Source organism: Arachis hypogaea, chromosome 16, assembly GCF_003086295.3.
Source record: "Arachis hypogaea cultivar Tifrunner chromosome 16, arahy.Tifrunner.gnm2.J5K5, whole genome shotgun sequence".
Taxonomy (NCBI): domain Eukaryota; kingdom Viridiplantae; phylum Streptophyta; class Magnoliopsida; order Fabales; family Fabaceae; genus Arachis; species Arachis hypogaea.
In genome coordinates this window covers 9,839,408-9,856,773 of record NC_092051.1, presented here as the reverse complement: position 1 = coordinate 9,856,773, position 17,366 = coordinate 9,839,408, and the positions used below count along the sequence as shown (strand labels likewise).

The 17,366-nt window shown below is 36.1% G+C and overlaps 1 protein-coding gene and 2 long non-coding RNA genes across 4 annotated transcripts; all 3 read right to left on the bottom strand.

Moving 5' to 3' along the window:
- Positions 1-2,339: 2,339 nt before the first annotated feature.
- LOC140179893 (uncharacterized) lies at positions 2,340-6,156 on the bottom strand. 2 transcript variants are annotated; one of them, XM_072219770.1, is made up of 4 exons: positions 5,993-6,156; positions 5,847-5,901; positions 5,630-5,758; positions 2,340-3,423 (listed from the first exon to the last, which is right to left on the bottom strand). In XM_072219770.1, exon 4 carries the CDS (start codon positions 3,414-3,416, stop codon positions 2,499-2,501), a length of 918 nt encoding a protein of 305 aa, XP_072075871.1. In that variant the 5' UTR covers positions 3,417-3,423; positions 5,630-5,758; positions 5,847-5,901; positions 5,993-6,156; the 3' UTR covers positions 2,340-2,498. The 2 variants fall into 2 exon arrangements, with proteins under 2 accessions (XP_072075871.1, XP_072075872.1); XM_072219771.1 differs by lacking the exon at positions 5,630-5,758.
- A 4,990-nt stretch (positions 6,157-11,146) lies between these two features.
- LOC112754082 (uncharacterized) lies at positions 11,147-12,226 on the bottom strand. Its single transcript, XR_011873795.1, has 2 exons — positions 11,804-12,226; positions 11,147-11,551 (listed from the first exon to the last, which is right to left on the bottom strand). It is a non-coding gene; the product is annotated as an uncharacterized lncRNA (long non-coding RNA).
- A 727-nt stretch (positions 12,227-12,953) lies between these two features.
- LOC112758900 (uncharacterized) lies at positions 12,954-16,770 on the bottom strand. Its single transcript, XR_003179850.3, has 2 exons — positions 14,593-16,770; positions 12,954-13,685 (listed from the first exon to the last, which is right to left on the bottom strand). It is a non-coding gene; the product is annotated as an uncharacterized lncRNA (long non-coding RNA).
- Positions 16,771-17,366: the final 596 nt, after the last annotated feature.

The window sequence follows — 17,366 nt, the reverse complement described above, 5'->3', positions numbered from 1 at the left end:
GGAATCTCCAAAGGCTGAAGGGTCCCTGATGGTCTCTGATGCTCAATCTTAACCTTCTGACACGTTAAACATTTAGATACATGCAATGCCACATCATTCTTCATACCTGGCCACCAGAACATCGCTTTCAGATCCTGATACATTTTAGTGCTCCCTGGGTGAATTGAAAACCCGCTCTTGTGAGCTTCCTTCAAGATACTTTGTCGTAGGTCTCCAACATCAGGCACAATAATCCGGTTCTTGAACCTCCATAAACCATCCTGACCTTTTGACATTCTCCATTGTTTTCCCTGTTCAACTGCTGGTAATACCTTACGTAACGCTTCACTATCTTGATGAGCCTTCAGAAGTTTTGATTTAAAATCACTTGAAATCTGTAACTGACTCAAACACAAAATTCCAAATTCTTCTCTAACTCCCAAATTCAAACCTTGAAATGCCTTTAGTAACTCTTCCTCCCATAGCATCATCCAAGCTGCATATAAAGACTTCCGACTCAAAGCGTCCGCCACAACGTTCGCTTTTCCTGGATGATAATTCAATTCAAAATCATAATCTTTCAGAAGCTCCATCCACCTCCTCTGACGCATATTCAACTCTTTCTGCTCAAAAAGATACTTCAAACTCTTATGGTCTGAGAAAACATGAAACTTAACGCCATAGAGGTAGTGCCTCCAAATCTTTAAAGCAAACACAACAGCAGCAAGTTCTAAATCATGTGTCGGGTAGTTCATCTCATGCGGCCTTAACTGCCGTGAGGCGTATGCTACAACATTCTGGTGCTGCATCAAAACACACCCCAACCCTTTCAGAGATGCATCACAATACACTTCAAACGATTCACTTGGTTCAGGTAATACCAATACAGGTGCAGTAGTCAACCTGTGCTTCAATGCCTGGAAACTCTCTTCACATCCCGGAGTCCAGATAAAAGGTGTATCCTTCCTAGTCAACTTAGTTAAAGGTAAGGCGAGCTGTGAAAATCCCTTAATGAATCTGCGATAATACCCTGCCAAACCTAAGAAACTCCTGATCTCTGTCACTGAAGTTGGTCGCTCCCAATTCATCACTGCTTCCACCTTAGCAGGATCCACAGCTACCCCCTGCTTACTCACCACGTGGCCAAGAAACTTCACTTCACTCTTCCAGAACTCACATTTAGATAGCTTAGCATATAACTTCCTGTCTCTCAGAATTTGCAGCACAGTTCGCAAATGATCAGCATGTTCCTCTTCAGTCTTAGAATAAACAAGAATGTCATCAATGAAGACAATAACAAACTTGTCCAGATACGGTCGAAAAATCCTGTTCATATAATCCATAAATACTGCCGGGGCATTAGTTAACCCGAAAGACATCACTGTATACTCATAATGACCATAACGGGTTTTGAAAGCAGTTTTCGGAATATCCTCGTCTCTAACCCTTATCTGATGATATCCGGATCGCAGGTCAATCTTAGAAAACACACTGGCACCCTGTAGCTGATCCATTAGATCATCGATTCTAGGCAACGGATATTTATTCTTCACAGTGATCTTATTCAATTGCCGATAATCGACACACAGCCGCATACTCCCATCCTTCTTCTTTACCAGTAACACTGGCGCTCCCCACGGAGAAACACTTGGTCGGATAAAATGCTTACCCAACAGATCTTCCAGCTGAGCTTTCAGTTCAGCCATTTCTAAAGGCGACATCCTATAAGGAGTAATTGAAATTGGACCGGATCCAGGTACCAACTCAATTGCAAATTCAACCTCTCGGTTAGGTGGGAATTCATTAATATCATCCGGAAACACATTTGGAAATTCACATACAACCGGAATTTGCTCTAAACTCTGATCATCACCTGATACTCCCGCAGTTAATAACATAATACCCTGACATTCGGTTCCAGAACAGTTTACTATCATAGAGTTCAAATAGTAACTATTCACCACAACCGGTGCTTCTGACCCTTCTGGCATAAACTGTACTGACTTCTCAGAACAATCAAGCAAAACATGATTCTTGGATAACCAATCCAATCCCAAAATGAGATCAAGACCAGTCATAGGCAAACAAATCAAATCATGCACAAATTCACGCTGTTGTACTCGAAAAGGAACTTGTGGACATTCTATCCTAGTCACCATAGCTTCATGAGTAGCATTATATACTTTCAAATCATAACCTAGAACCACCATTCTCAATCCTAATTCATGGGCCTTTTCAAATGCAATAAATGAATGACTTGCTCCTGAATCAAATAAAGCATTTAAGATTTTACCAGCTATTTCACAATTACCTCTAATCAGTGTCTCAGATCCCTCAGCACCAATAGTAGAAGTAGTGTATACTCTCCCCGGCTGTTGCACCCTACCAGTCTCATACTTCTTCTTCTCAGGGCAATTACTGGCTATATGCCCGGGATGTCCACAGGAATAGCACACTCCAAGTCCTAATCTACACGGAACTCCAGGATGATATTTTCCACACTTCTGACAATTCAGATCCTACTGTGGCTGCTTCCCAAACCTTTTTCCTTGATTAGCAGTAATATTCGGCCTTCTATAATTACCCTGACCCTGAGTCTGCTGCAGAACAAAGCCTCCACGCTTGAAATTCCTACCTCTCGGAGCAAAGTTCCTCCCTGTAGGCCTCTGAAAAGGCATCCTCAAACTCCCTTTCTCTGCTGCCGCCTTCCTCACACAATCCTCAGCCACCCTACTCTTATTCACCAATTCAGAAAATACCCTGATCTCCATTGGGGCAACGAAGCTCAGAATATCGCTCCGAAGACCTCCCTCATATTTAATACACTTCCATTCAGCAAAATCTTCAGGCGCACCTTGACAGATACGAGAAAAGCGACATAACTCCTCAAATTTGCTGGTATACTCAGCAACAGTCATTTGTCCCTGCTTTAACTGCATTAATTCAAGTTCCTTGGCATTTCTAGCTGAATTAGGAAAGTATTTTTTATAGAACTCTGTCCGGAAAACCTCCCAAGGAATCGCAGCACCATCAGGCTGCAGGATACGTCGTGTTCCCTGCCACCAATACTGAGCTTCACCTTGCAACTGATAAGTCCCAAATTCAACCCATTGCTCTTCAGGAACCTGTTGTGCCTGTAACGCCCTTTCCATAGCCTGAATCCAATTATCTGCATCAGTTGGATTTGAGGTTCCCCTAAAAGTCGGAGGGCGAACTTTCAGAAATGTAGCAAGTGTCATAGGACCGTCCTCATCATTATTGTTCCCATGATTACCCTGATTTATCTGATTACCCAGTGCCTCAGCTGTTGCCTGCATAGCTGCAGCCATATTTCCCAAGGCAGCCATAAAGTCTACTGGATCAGTCCCTGTGGGTACAGGAGTAACGGTGCCTGTCCTACCTCTACCTCGCCCGCGACCGCGTCCGCGAGTCGACATCTGGTCCCTATACACACCAAACAAGTGATATTAAGTTGATCAGTCTCAATATCGCAGGTCTAATGCTTTAAGTTCCAAATGCATGCTCACAAACGTTTATACCATATATATCAATCAGATATCCTAATAGCACATAAACACATATACAGAGAATGCACAGAAGCACAATCAGTCCGTCTTTCAGGCTCTATAGGAACGAACTGCTCTGATACCATAATGTAACACCCTACCACACAAAGCTTTACGCTTAAGTCGTAAAACAAAGGTGATGTGGTATTACGACCTCTAAAATAAAATAAGTACATATAATAGCAGAAGAGTTATAATATGCTAGGAGCCTTGAAGGATAGGGAAAATAAAAATCGCGAGATAAAAGCGCAACGCTCAAGGAACGAGTTAACTTGCATGCTAAGAAAACTGTAACTGTCAAACATAAGATAACAGAAGTAGGAATAGAGTGCCAAAGATACAAAATATCAAGCTCCTAACTCAGCCTGCGAAGTCAAGACTGGCCGGAGAATATTTACACATATATATACATACATATCCAAAACCCAAAAGTACATATACACAATCCTGCCTCTCCATAAACCTCTAAGAGGATCAAAAAGAATAAGTCATGCGGAGAGAAAACTAAGTACATATATATATATCATAGCATAACAAAATATCCCAGTAACCACTCCACTTCAAGAGTCCAGACGCCTAACGAGATGCCTCTCGACCTGCATCTAAAAATTAACAACATAGTATGGAATGAGAACCAGAGGTTCTCAGTATGGTAAAGGTGCCACACACATAATATATAAGGTCCTGGGAATGCCAGAGGCAATCCTAGAACGCCGACACTCAGATTGTAGAGCTTAAAGTATTAAACAGAAGCCATAAAAGGTGGTTTCCTAGAAATATTTAATCCTAACTTAACTTAACCTTAAATCTAAGTCCTATACTGCCATTCCTCCATACCTCCAATTCCATCATGCATTTTCACAGACAAATAAACAGATAAAGGCAAACACAAGAAAGTTACAACTACTGCAGGTAACAAATACACATTTAGCATGGCAAATACAGATAGGCACACCCAATTAGAGCACAAGCAAGTAATTAAAGTAATATGCATATGATGCATGCCTGTCCTATGGCTGATGAGGCTCATCTGTCGGTTATCCAGCCAACCCGACAAGTCTGAATTGTCCTTAGACTGTCCCCCGACGTGCATCCCCAAGAGTCTATGCATAGATTTTTCTCAAATAATCAATATTGCTCAATGGGGATAACATTCCCGGGAATTTATATAGTGCCCGGTCACACTTACGTCGTAGGGTCAACAGAGTATCGAGTTTTCAACCTGGTACACGTGGTGGCAAGCCACGGCACTTAATCCAGGGAATCTCGTATCTCAGATTATTCAAATTCATAAGCCATATAAATAATTCAATTATAATTCATCAACATCCACATCATTCCCAATTGCATCTCATTCATCATCATACATTAAACATATTCAATCCTTATCCTTCATTATATCACCTCCCATTCCATCCATCAATAGTTTCAATTCAAAGCATAATTCATTCTTTTCTAAGAATCAAACTTCAAACTTAAAACATACTCACTATCTTAATAACTCAAAATCAAACCATATAACCCTTAAATCTAAATCTCTTTTAAATAATCATCTAAATAAAATCTCTAATTTTTTATAAAATTTCGGCAGCATCTCCTCTAAAACTCAGACTTTGCCACCCTTTTCGGGTCCAAACCTGCTTTCTTTTCAATTCAACATACCCTTCCTCATCATCATAACAATCACCACAATAAATCTACTTCAAATCAACAATTAAACTCATACAATATTCAAATCCAACAACCAAAATTCAACTAAGGATCATAGTTCACAAATCCTAGGCTTTTAACACAAAATACCTCATTATCACAACAACCTCCACAATAGTTATACCTCAAATCAATAATTCACCAAATCATTAGTTAATCAACAATAACATTCAACCATAATTCTCTCCAAATTAACATAACAACATTCACCATCCAAAATTAAAAACTAATTATCCAATAAACTTCAACCAAATATATTCATCGATAAATTACTAAACATTAAACATACACCTGCATTCCAACTTATCCAATGGTCATCTAGCCTAAGTTTTCACAGAACATTATATATTAAATGCAAGAAACCTAAACCATACCTTAGCCGATTTCCACGTAACGACCAAAGCTATTTATTCAAAACCAAAACAGCCCCTCAAAACTCAACTAATCCGCTTCCTCCAAGTTCCAGTATTCACAATTTCAAGCTCCAATTATTTATTTTCAACCTAATACACATTCATAATACATATATACCCAATTTAATACCCAAAGCTCAAATTTAATGAAATTAAAATAGAATTATCATATCCTCACCTTACCCAAGCTTCACATAAGCAAGAGTGAACGTTTCTCTCAAGCTAATTGGATCCTAAAACATCAGAAATCAAAGAAATTCAATATTCCCACTTAAAATTCGAAAATTGGGGGAAGATGAAGCTGAGAGTGAAATAGCAAGTTACCTATGAAATTGTTCCGGTAGAAATGTAGAGCTCGACGCGGTGAACGCGTGGCCGCAAACGGTGCGGCGATCGGAGCTCGAACGGAGGAGTTACGGGAAATTGAATTTCACGTAAACGAATTTCTCTTCTTCTCTTCCCTGGGAGGCTTGCTGCGTCGCTGAGGGAAATGAAGAGAAAATGAGCCCGTGGCTCTTTTTAATGGGCTGGTCCGGTTGAACCGACAGCCCGGTTCGGGTCCGGTTCAACCGGTTCGGTCCTTTCGGTCCATTCTTGGACCGTTTTCTTCAAAATTAGTGTCAAAATTCTCGTTTCGATGAGCTCTACCCTATTTTGATATAATATTCGCATTTCTAATCCTCCTTATTAAAAAATAATTTATTAACTAATTATCTACTAATTTAACCGGGGTTTACATATAATGGTATAAGATAAATTTTATTTTTATTAGAATACCTTTACTAGCATTTGGATATTTGTAAACAAAGATAATAATTTATCCATAAACAAAAACCAATTGCAACAAATCCATACACATTCCTCAACAACTTTTCCTACCTTCACGCATGTTCCCTACTCTTTAGCTTCAGTAACCCGCCCTCAATTTTCTTTGTTGGCGCACATTCCTTGATCCAAATTGCTACCAGTACCCATTGCACCACTTCTTGGCATGACCGGTACTTCCTTGAAAATCGAAGCAAGCATAGAGCCTCAGGTTAGTCTATATATTTTTTTACTTGTTATAGTATTTAATGTTAGTTTAGGTTAGTTTATACTTTTTACTTGTTATGAATTTAATTTAATTTAATATTTTTAATTTAATTAAAAGATGTATATATATATATATATATATATATACATCCAGATGGAGCGTAAGGAAACTATATACCTATTATACCCTTATCACTTTATAGTAGATTTAAGTTATTATCTTTAAGCTGTTTCATTTATTTCATGCATTATATATATGAACATAAAAGGAGTAAACTTGATTTTTTTTACTTTTATTTAGTCTTGTATTAACTCATGTTAGTTTTATATTTTTTTTAAAGAAAAAATTGAAAATTTAAAAGGATTATATAATAATTAAATTAAAAATAAAATCAAAATCAAGTAGTCTGGTTTGAAGTTTGAATTACTTCCTAAAAAATCCAAGCAGCCTAAGAATCCTATTTAACATACTTTTTTGAATTTTATATTTATAGGTTTAGGTTTATGATTAGATTTTCTCTCAAATAATTTTTTTTTTTAAATTAGGAATGAAATTCGAATATGCAACTTCTATATAAATATGGGAAGATTATGTTATTTGAGGTAAAATAATTTTTTTCTATCCAATTTTATTTTATTTTTATTTTGATTTACTTCATTGTTTTTATTTTAGTGTTTGGCATTTGTATATATCCTTGATCTAAGGTTAGTCCAATCTTATTCTTATTTGATTAATGAAAACAGAAAATAATGTGGCCGATGCTATTGTTTGTGGTTTTTTAAAAAGTTTATTTAAAAGTTTCTTACAAATTATATTCGGAATTCGTAACTGATTTTCACATTTAACTAGCATGGTTACGTTGTTATAAAAATCAATACACTCCCCTTGAAAGCATCAACTTTACTTGCTTCAATCATCAGGTGCTGCCTGCCTTCTCCTAACAATCATTGCCACGTGAGAGTGATTGGAAAAATGATCAAATCTCTCTTCCAATGCTTCTTTGCACGACGGGTGAGGTAACCTATATTTTGTTTCTCCATGGAGTAACACAAAACAACACCGAGAATTTCTCCTTTCTCTTTCTCTAAAATATTTTATACTTAATTGTCAGGAAATCTCAAATACGAAGGTCTTATTTTGCCAGTCTTCCGGTCGATATAATTACTGACATCTTTGTCAGACTTCCCATAAAATTTGTTCTCATTTGTAGATGTGTTTGCAAGCATTGGAATACATTCATTTCTAATCCAAATTTTGCCAAATTACTCTTTACTTATACACCTCCTGCTATCATGATCCGACGCTGAAATTCAAGAGTCTTTCATCTTGTTGAATATGGCCGAATTGAATGGCATGAAAGGAGAAACAATCTATTCTGCCTCAGTTTATTTGAGGTCCTGAAACCCAATAATAGTAGCAGTATAAAACTTGATCCTAAATTTGAGATTTCTCTCCCTAATCCCAAATCAATTCAGAATAGAAGAGTTCTTCTTCATGTGCATTCTTGTAATGGTCTTTTTTTCATGACTTCTTCAAAGGAAAGTGACTTTTTATTTGTTTGCAACCCAATAACAAGTGAGTTCATAAGACTTGCAAAACAACCTCCAATCTTGACACCCTGCGAGCAAATATATTAGAGTTTTGGTTTTCACCCAAAAACAAACCAATACAAAGCAATGAGAATCCATATCTTTAAACAAGATCATCGTATGTGGTTGTTGAAATGCACACAGTTGGAACATCGACATGGATAAATATTGAGCTAGATTATCCTAAGAATTTGACATATTTGTTCAAACATCCTACTTATTTTAATGGGGCACTTCATTGGATTGGTAGAAATGTTGATAGAAATCACTCAATATGGGCTTTCGATTTTGACACAGAGCAGTTCCAATTCTTCTCTGACGCGCCCAAGGGTCAAGGTACAGGCGCCATATTAGAATTCAAGGGTTCTCTTTACTTCATGTATTTTAATGAGCTGCTTATCTCAACGTGGATGATGAAAAGATATGGAATTGGAGAATCTTGGACTCTCATTTTTCAATATTCCATAACCACATCTCAATTACCTGGTTGCATGGCCTACCTTGATCGTGTAAATCAAGAATTTATGATTTTTGGGACTCCTTGGTATGATTTCAAGGTTCATGGCAAGTTTCAAGTTGTTGGCCATGTTCCTACCCTTATGCCACTGAAAAACATTATCATCGGAGATAATGTGGAGGTGTAGAATAATTACTCATTGGATAATTCAAATTGAGTTCTACTCTTATATTTGATTTTTTTTTATTAACAGCAAATTTATGCTTAATTGTTTTAAATTCACACTATAATGCTCACATTTTATTTTGGTTGCTTAATTATTGTTTTTAGTTATTCAATAGTGTTTGCAAAACTGTTAGTAAAATTTTTTTTCCTAAATTATTATAATTTGAAATATAATTTAAATTAATTCAATGTCATTTGTAATTTGTAATTCCTATTTTAATTTTATTAGTTTAATCATCTTGAATGAAATAAAATTTTAAATTTTAAAAAATAAAAAACTAAATAATTAAGTTACTAGAATAATCATATTTGTTTACAACAATATAAAAAAATGTTTTATAAAATGTAAAATATGTATTTGTATATAAAATAGTTAATTAGCGACTAATTTTTAATATATTTATAACATGATTGAATAATTATATATTAATTACTGTCATTTACTACATGCACATTAAAATTCAATCATCAAATTAATAAAGAATGAGGTACAAGAAATTAATAGTAAGAGATTTATTACTAAATCAAGAACTAGGCATCAATCTACTATCCTTCCATATTAAGTACATACTCCATAATAATCTGATTTATATAGCTAGATACATATTAATAATATTATTGTAATAATTGCATTATACCGAGTCAAAATAATTAAAAGAAATTAACGAAGATGTATCTTGATAATTGAGTACCAGAATAATAGTACTGGTCGGTGCTAATAAGAGATGGCTTAAAGTCAATCATTTTTTGTTAACAATCTTGAAAATTAAGGAAACAGCTAATTAAGCTAGTGTTATAAATAATTTGAGTATGATTTAAATTTTTTTTTTTGGTTAAACAAGGATTACTAATCACTAACGAGAATGTGGCACGCAACCTAGGCCTAAGGCTCTCAAGTGAAGATGAAAAGGATGAATAAAAGGAAAGCGCTTTAGTAGTGTTTTAGGAAATTGAGACTGAAATAAATTTTTGTATTGTGTTTGACGTAAAATAAACAGAATTGAGTTATGCTTTAATATTTTATTTGATTTAAAATAAGAGGACTGCTACACATTTAAGTTTTTTTGGTTTACAAGTCTTACAAGTTGGCACAAGTCCAACAAAACATACGCATTACACTCCCACATTCAAGAGTAAATAAACGCACGTTATTCAACCACTTCCTGTTTCCAAAACGCACTACTCGCCATGTATTATGAACGACTCTTTTCTTTCTTCCTCCATGAAAACGAGGTTCTTGCCAAATTTGAAGATAATAGAACTTCAGAAATACATCCAAACGATTACAGACCCAAAGGATTACAGAAATACACCCAAACGGTTACAGGAATTCACCCAAACGATTATAGAAATGCACCCAAAGAATTACAAAACTACACCCAAAGGATTTAAGAAATACACCCAAAATTCGTTGAAGTACACCTTATGCATAATTTAGAACTCTTTCTCTTTCTCCTCCCCATCTTCTGCTTCTTCTTCTTCAAAAACGATTTCAGAGCTTGATATAAAAAAAACAATGGAAATCGAGAATAACGAAGAAAGAAAACAGAGAGAAAAACACGTAAATGAAGAAGGAGAAAGAGAAGGCAAGAAACGAAAGAAAAGAAGAAGAGGAAGAAGAACGTACAGTAAGAAGAAGAATGTGTAGTGAAAACGTGCAGTACAATTCGAAGCGCGTTAATATAAATGACTTGTAAAAGACTTGTATAAAAAAACACTTGTATGTGGAGAATTATTCTTAAAATAAAAGTAGAGATTGAAAAACATAAAATGACTAAACTATCTTTATTATTTTAAATTAAAAATATACAAAAAAAAGAGAATAGAATCCTAGTTCTCCTCTCCCTTTTTTCTTCCCCATCTCTTTCGCTTAGGGTTGGCAATGGGTAGGGTAAGGTAGGGTTTATATTTTACCCTAATCTTACCCGCGGGTTGAAAACTTTCTCAAAACTCTATCTTACCCTATCTGCGGATTCAGAATCTCTCAACCCTAACCCTACCCGCATCCTAAAGTTCTAAACCTTACCCTACCCGCAGAAACAAAAAAAAAAAAATTCAAATAAATATAAAATTCAACCGTTCCAAATTTCATACATATTAATAAAATAAAAAATAAAAAACTAAGTTCAAATTAAAAACAATAAAATCTTAAAAAATTTAACATACAAATAATATGATCATCAACTAATTTAGTGATTATTTCAAGTTTTTATAAGATTGTGAGTACAAGACTCAATTTCTTCACTGCATACATAACTTTTACATATATATTATATAATATATTAAGAATTCGGATGGGATAGAATAAGGTATTCCCTAAACCCGTACCCTACCCTACCCTAAGGCAAATTTACACCCTATCCTGTTCTACCCAAAGCGGGTAGGGTAGACAACCCTACCCGAACGAGTTAGTCCGGATTGGATACGCGCGGGTAGGATATATATTGCCAGCCCTACTTTTACCTTTCTCATTTTCGAATTCCAGTAGTTCTCCATCGTGCCACCCCATCTCGTTGGTACCACTCCCCTCCTTGGCATCGACTTCACCTCCGACGATGAGGAAGCCCACCAAAAATCAACTGCAACAGTAATAATTACAGCAAACCAGCAACAATAGCAGCAACAATCACAACAACAACTACACCTAAATCAACTTTATAATTACAATCACAACTATAGCAAAATAGAAAATTAATTAGCTTATCAAAATTTCAAAACCTAAATAAACTTTATTATTAAAATTATAACAAACTGGCAAATTAATTAATTGGGTGAAGAATTGGCAAGAAACTGTGAATGAGAAGATTGGAAAAGAGGGAACAAAGACTCACAATCGCTAACCACATCGAGGAGCAGCCACGGGAGGCGAGATGGCGACGTCGACGAGCAAACAACAGCAATAGCAAGGGCAAGAAGAGACGACAATGACGCACGAACCTGGGCGAGTCGCTGGCTACTTTTGTTTGACTGAGCTGGCGACAATGAGGACATAAAAGTTGCAGCACACGAACCACGAGGTTGTGGTGGTCCTGACGGCAGCGACAAGACAGCGTCTTCCGCTAGGGCTCTTCGATGGTGATACAGACTCCTGAGCTGCACCACGCTGGTTTTGTGCGTCACTGGTTCTCAGTGGAGGGGTGGTTGGCTATGAAGGAAAGGTGGCAGATGGAGGCTAGCCATGATGATGATGATGATGATGATGATGATGATGATGATGATGAGTGACGGTGTGTTGAAAGAGGGAGTGAAAGAAGAAGAAAGTGTGAAAGGTGTGATAATTAAAGGCATTTTAAGAATAAAATATTATTAAAATTTTAGTTTCTATCATATTAAATTTTAGTATCATATGTTCCTATTTTTTGAAGATATTAAAATATTGAAATTTTAAAAACAGAAACTGAAATTTAATATTAATCTTTGAACTAATAAATATGATATTAAATTTTATTTCTCCAATTTTGGTCTCAGTATCTCCAAAACAAACGCTACCTTTAACATTAGATTTTGTATAAGCTAAGACGCATTAGAATTCTTTAATTTGTTTATTATTATAGCTAGTTTCAAAATCCTCGATAAGGATCTCTTTTCACCTATATATATATATGGGTATGTATGTGTGCATGATTCTATTTACATTATATTGCATGACAAAGAAATATTATTAGCTGCAATATGGCTGGTTATTAGGTAATAATTGTAAAAAGAAATATTCAAGTTCATGCAATGTTAAATTGTTATTAGTTGAATATGAAATGATACACAGAATTAATAATTAAATAGAGGATCTTCTGTCTTTTTTTCCTTGCCAAGTTAGTTTTTGCTTAATTAAACCATTATATACGACTGATTAATCACGTAAATGACATGTATTGCTAGAAAAATGTACATACATATTATCTTTTTTATTAGAAAGAATGCAAGCTCTTATAAAAAATGTAGCAGAGGTGGAAATTCTGCTATAGAAATAGAAAAAGAGAAGTATAGAGAAGAGTACTTTGTATATATTGAGATAATCAGAGATGCAGTAATTAGAATTGAAATATCTATCTATCTTTTCTAACTTGCAGTGTGTGAGCAAGCATATTTATACATGAGTTTTGGAGGCCTTAATCCTCAAGAAAGCACCTAACAATATAATTGAATTGTATAATAACTTGAGACTTGGCTTTCTTGATTTTCTTGAATTATGTCTAACCACATTTCGTTTTGTCTAGTTTATTGTGATGCTTAACACCTCCCCCCCCCCTTCTCTCTCTCAAACTTAGGGTGATTTGAGGAACTACTCTGAGTTTGAATCTGAAATTGTAAAATAGAATATAGGAGAGGGACTTGGTTAAAATGTCAGCTATTTATGAATCTGCTGGTATATAAACAACATGCAACTGTCCTTTGTGTACTCGATCTTGGACATAATGCAGGTCAATTTTGAAATGCTTGCTTTGGTTATGAAGAATTACGTTTGGCAAAAACCATGATAGAACTCAAATTGTCACAGAAAATAGTGGGAGCTACTGGTTGAGAGATTCCTAGCTCAGTCAGCAATTTTTGAATCCATAAAACTTCTGCTTCTGCATCTGCCATAGTGCCAAGCATCTAAATTCAGCTTACAGCAATTTGTTTTTCTGCTGCACCAAAAAACTGGATTGTTTACAAGAAGAACGCAATAACCACTAGTTGAGTGACGATTCTCAATGTCATTGGCCCAATCAGCATCTGCAAACACATAAACACGAAAATAAACTCATTTAGTAAAGAGAAGACCATGACTGTGAGCACCGAAGAGGTATCGAAGTATGAGTTTGAGAGCTTTGAAGTGATGTTGCTTAAGATCCTTCATAAATTGACTAACTTTCACAGAAAAAGCAATTTTTGGATGAGTCAGGATTGCATATTGCAATCCTCCTATTAATGATCTGTAGAGACTAGGATCTTCAAAGTTATCACTGCCTTGAGAAACAAGTTTGAGTGAAGACAGCATGGGAGTTGAAACTGGTTTGGAGCTGTTCATGCCTGCACGCTTTAGAATATCTAAGATGTATTTCAATTGAGATAAATGAAGATCCCTAGAGGGTAGTTGGTTAAATTCAAGACCAAGGAAATAACGCAAGCCACCTAAATCCTTTAAAAAGAATTTGGAATGCAATTGAGTAATTAGATTTTCAATTTCATTTTTATCATTTCCAGTTATAACAATATCATCTACATAAGCAAGAAGGTAAGTGGTAAAGGAATTAGTAACACTAATGAACAAAGAGGTATCAGCTTTAGTGTTTTTAAAACCAAAAATAAAAAAAAGTAGAGTTGAGTTTTGCAAATCATGCACGTGGAGCCTACTTCAAACCATAGATAGCTTTGTGCAATTTGCAAATTGAATTTGAATGACCAATCTCAAAGCCAGGGGGTTGAAGCATGTATACATTCTTATCTAAAATACCATTTAAAAACGCATTGTTAAAATCAAATTGGCCCAAAGGCCAACCCTTAGAAACAGTCATGGTTAGAACAATCCTAATGGTAGAGGGTCTAATAGCAGGACTATAGATTTGTGTAAAATCGATTCCTTCGATTTGGTGGCACTCTTTATTGAAAATACTACACGTTTGATTTCATCCTCACTAACCAGTTTTGCCCAATTCTGATTGGTGGTGGCTGAAACCTTTCTTTTAAGCGCTCCGAACTCATCTGATGGGTCCCGTGATAGAACCATCGTGAAGAGCTCCTTAAAATACCGTTTAGCTCTCTCTCCAATGGCCTCGGATGTAGTACACTAATTACCTTCTTCATCTTCAAGTTGCCATATTTTATTCTTCCTATTCCGCTGCTGGTTTTTTGAGTGAAAGAAAGGGGGTATTTTGATCACCCCATTTCAACCAACTCACTCGTGATTTTTCCTTCCAGAAGCGTTCCTCTTGAAGATAAGCATCAGTTAAATCCTCTTTCAGCACTAATATTTCTTCTTTGTCTGCTGTCCTCGATGAACTTTTCAGCATCTCCAACCTGTTTTCAATTCTTTCCATGGCCTTCCTAGCATTTCCAGCACCAGTTGCTTGCCAAGAGACTAGCTCCGACCTGCATTTTTTTAATTTTTGGAACAATTGAAAGATAATAGTACCTTCAAATGTCATTGCCTAAGTGTCCTTAACTATTCTATCAACTGATTTTACCCCACACCACCTTTTTTGAAATCGGAACCTTCTCTTACATTTTGTATGTGCTGAATTAGTAGAGAGGAGCAAAGGTCGATGATCAGAGCCCTTGTCTTCCATATGTGTAACAGTCGTCATAGGGTATTCATGTCGGGTTTTGGGAGATATTAGAGCCCAGTCTAACCTTTTTCTAACTAATCTCTCTTTACAACTCCGATTCCACCATGTGAATTTCTCCCATATGTAACCCATGTCATCAAGTTTTCTTCACTATAGAAATTGATGAAATTCTCAATTGACTAAGCTGGTTTTTCTCTCTCCCTCTCCCCCCTCCTCTTTCTCATGTGCTGCCATGATAGCGTTATAATCCCCAATAGCTAAGTATCTTTTTCCTAGTTGTGAAATCAGCTGAAAAATCTCCTCATATTGACTGGACCAGATCCTATCTGAGTTATGAAAATGAACACCTAGCACTTTTTAGACTGTTTGATTCTCCTGCTCTTCTATTGTAAAATAAATGTAGAAATCTACTTTACTTTTGACCTCCACCTGCATCTTTCCTTCCATGCCAACGCCAAACCCTTGGATAACCCAATAGGATCAATACAATCATACTCATTAAACCTTCACCTTCTCAATCTTTCCTCCAAAAACGAGGTTTGATGTTTGGTTTCACACAAGAACATAACCTCGGAAGAATTAGATTTCTGAATCTCTTTTATGTTGTGAATTACCAGAAATTTTCCCAATCCCAGCAGTTCCACAGTAACATTCTCATGGCTCTGTGGGTGTCTTTGATGGAATGGCACCCTGTCCCCAATCAGCATTCACCAGATCAGCCCCCTTTTGTTCATCCAGAAAACCTCCTCCCTCGCACTCCTCAGTCCTCCTTTTCACTCCAATAACACTATTGTTGTTCTCACCTAGTTGAGGGTTCCTTGCTAGGTGTTTATTCTTTGGTTTCTTCTTTTTATTTCCAAAGTTTTCTTCTGTTGCACCCATTTGGAAACCATCAAACTTTACCATCTTTCCTTTTGCATCTCGTTCAGGGGTGGACATGACATTGTTTTTGTTTACTGTGGAAGTCAGCGTAGTCTTATCTCATTGTTGGCTTCGGTCAGTAGTATTTTGAAGAGCAACACTCTCCACATTTGTATCGAACTCTGAATCTTATTCCTGTCTGAGATTGATAGTTTAGCAAAATTATGTAAAAGACTTACTGCGGTTGGTCTCTTACCAAATTGATAAGCTCTTCCCTTGCTTCTTTCAGAGTTTGGATTGTTGTTCTCCTTGGCTTCTTCTACTCTCGAGTCCATGCTTGTTGCCTTCAGATCACTCCTCCACCTCATGTGGCTTGATCCGAAAACCTTCAGGATGGTTCCAAATTACAGTAAAGGCTCCTTCCAATGTTCCAATGCCCAAACCTTTATCCGCAACAATTCGCCCTATCAAACTTCTTGAGCAGTCCTCCAAACCCTCCTTAACATCCTCTTCCTCCGCTATCACCAAGTCCTCCTCCACGTTAACAGGTGGATTCAGATCTCTCTATTCCTCGTTTTCTTTTGTAGACGTTGTGTAGTCACTCACTATTTTTCTAGATCACAAAATTGACTTTTCATGCACTAGGATTCACACACACTCAAATACAAAATTCTAGCTGGGCACAATTCTATTTGTATTTGTATTATTGTTATTATAAAGATAAAGATATAATTAAATATTAGGAAATAAAAAGTACAATAGAAAATATTTTTTTTTTAAATATATATACTAATATGAATTTTTTTTTATTATTACTCAACATAGAAAAGAAAAATCTTCATATTTATTTATCTCGTATTTCAACAATATTATAGTTGGCTTTGCAAATGAACAAATTTAACCAAATTTTATTTTATGGGTGTTTTTTTAAGATTCGGATCATTTGAAAACTTGGTGTTTTTTTAGAATGTGCATAATTTTATCACAGTAATCTTATTTTACATGGATATAACCTATGAAGCACGGATTCTCCTATGGTGCCGGCATATCCGTGTCGGACACGAATCCGACACCGACACTCGACGGATACTTCAAACGAGCGTATCGGTGACATGTCTTCTTGCGGTGTAGAATTTTGGTGAAGCTGTCACGAATCCGAACGAGTCCGATCCAATTTAGAGCTGAAAATTTGGTATATGTTCGTACTAATCTCCGACTTTTATCTAGAATGAGTGAAGATTATAAAAAAGGAGATACCAGCATGTGG

Coding starts and splice junctions, on each gene's coding strand:
- LOC140179893 (XM_072219770.1), bottom strand. CDS start 3,416: ATGTCGACTCGCGGACGCGGTCGCGGGCGAGGTAGAGGTAGGACAGGC.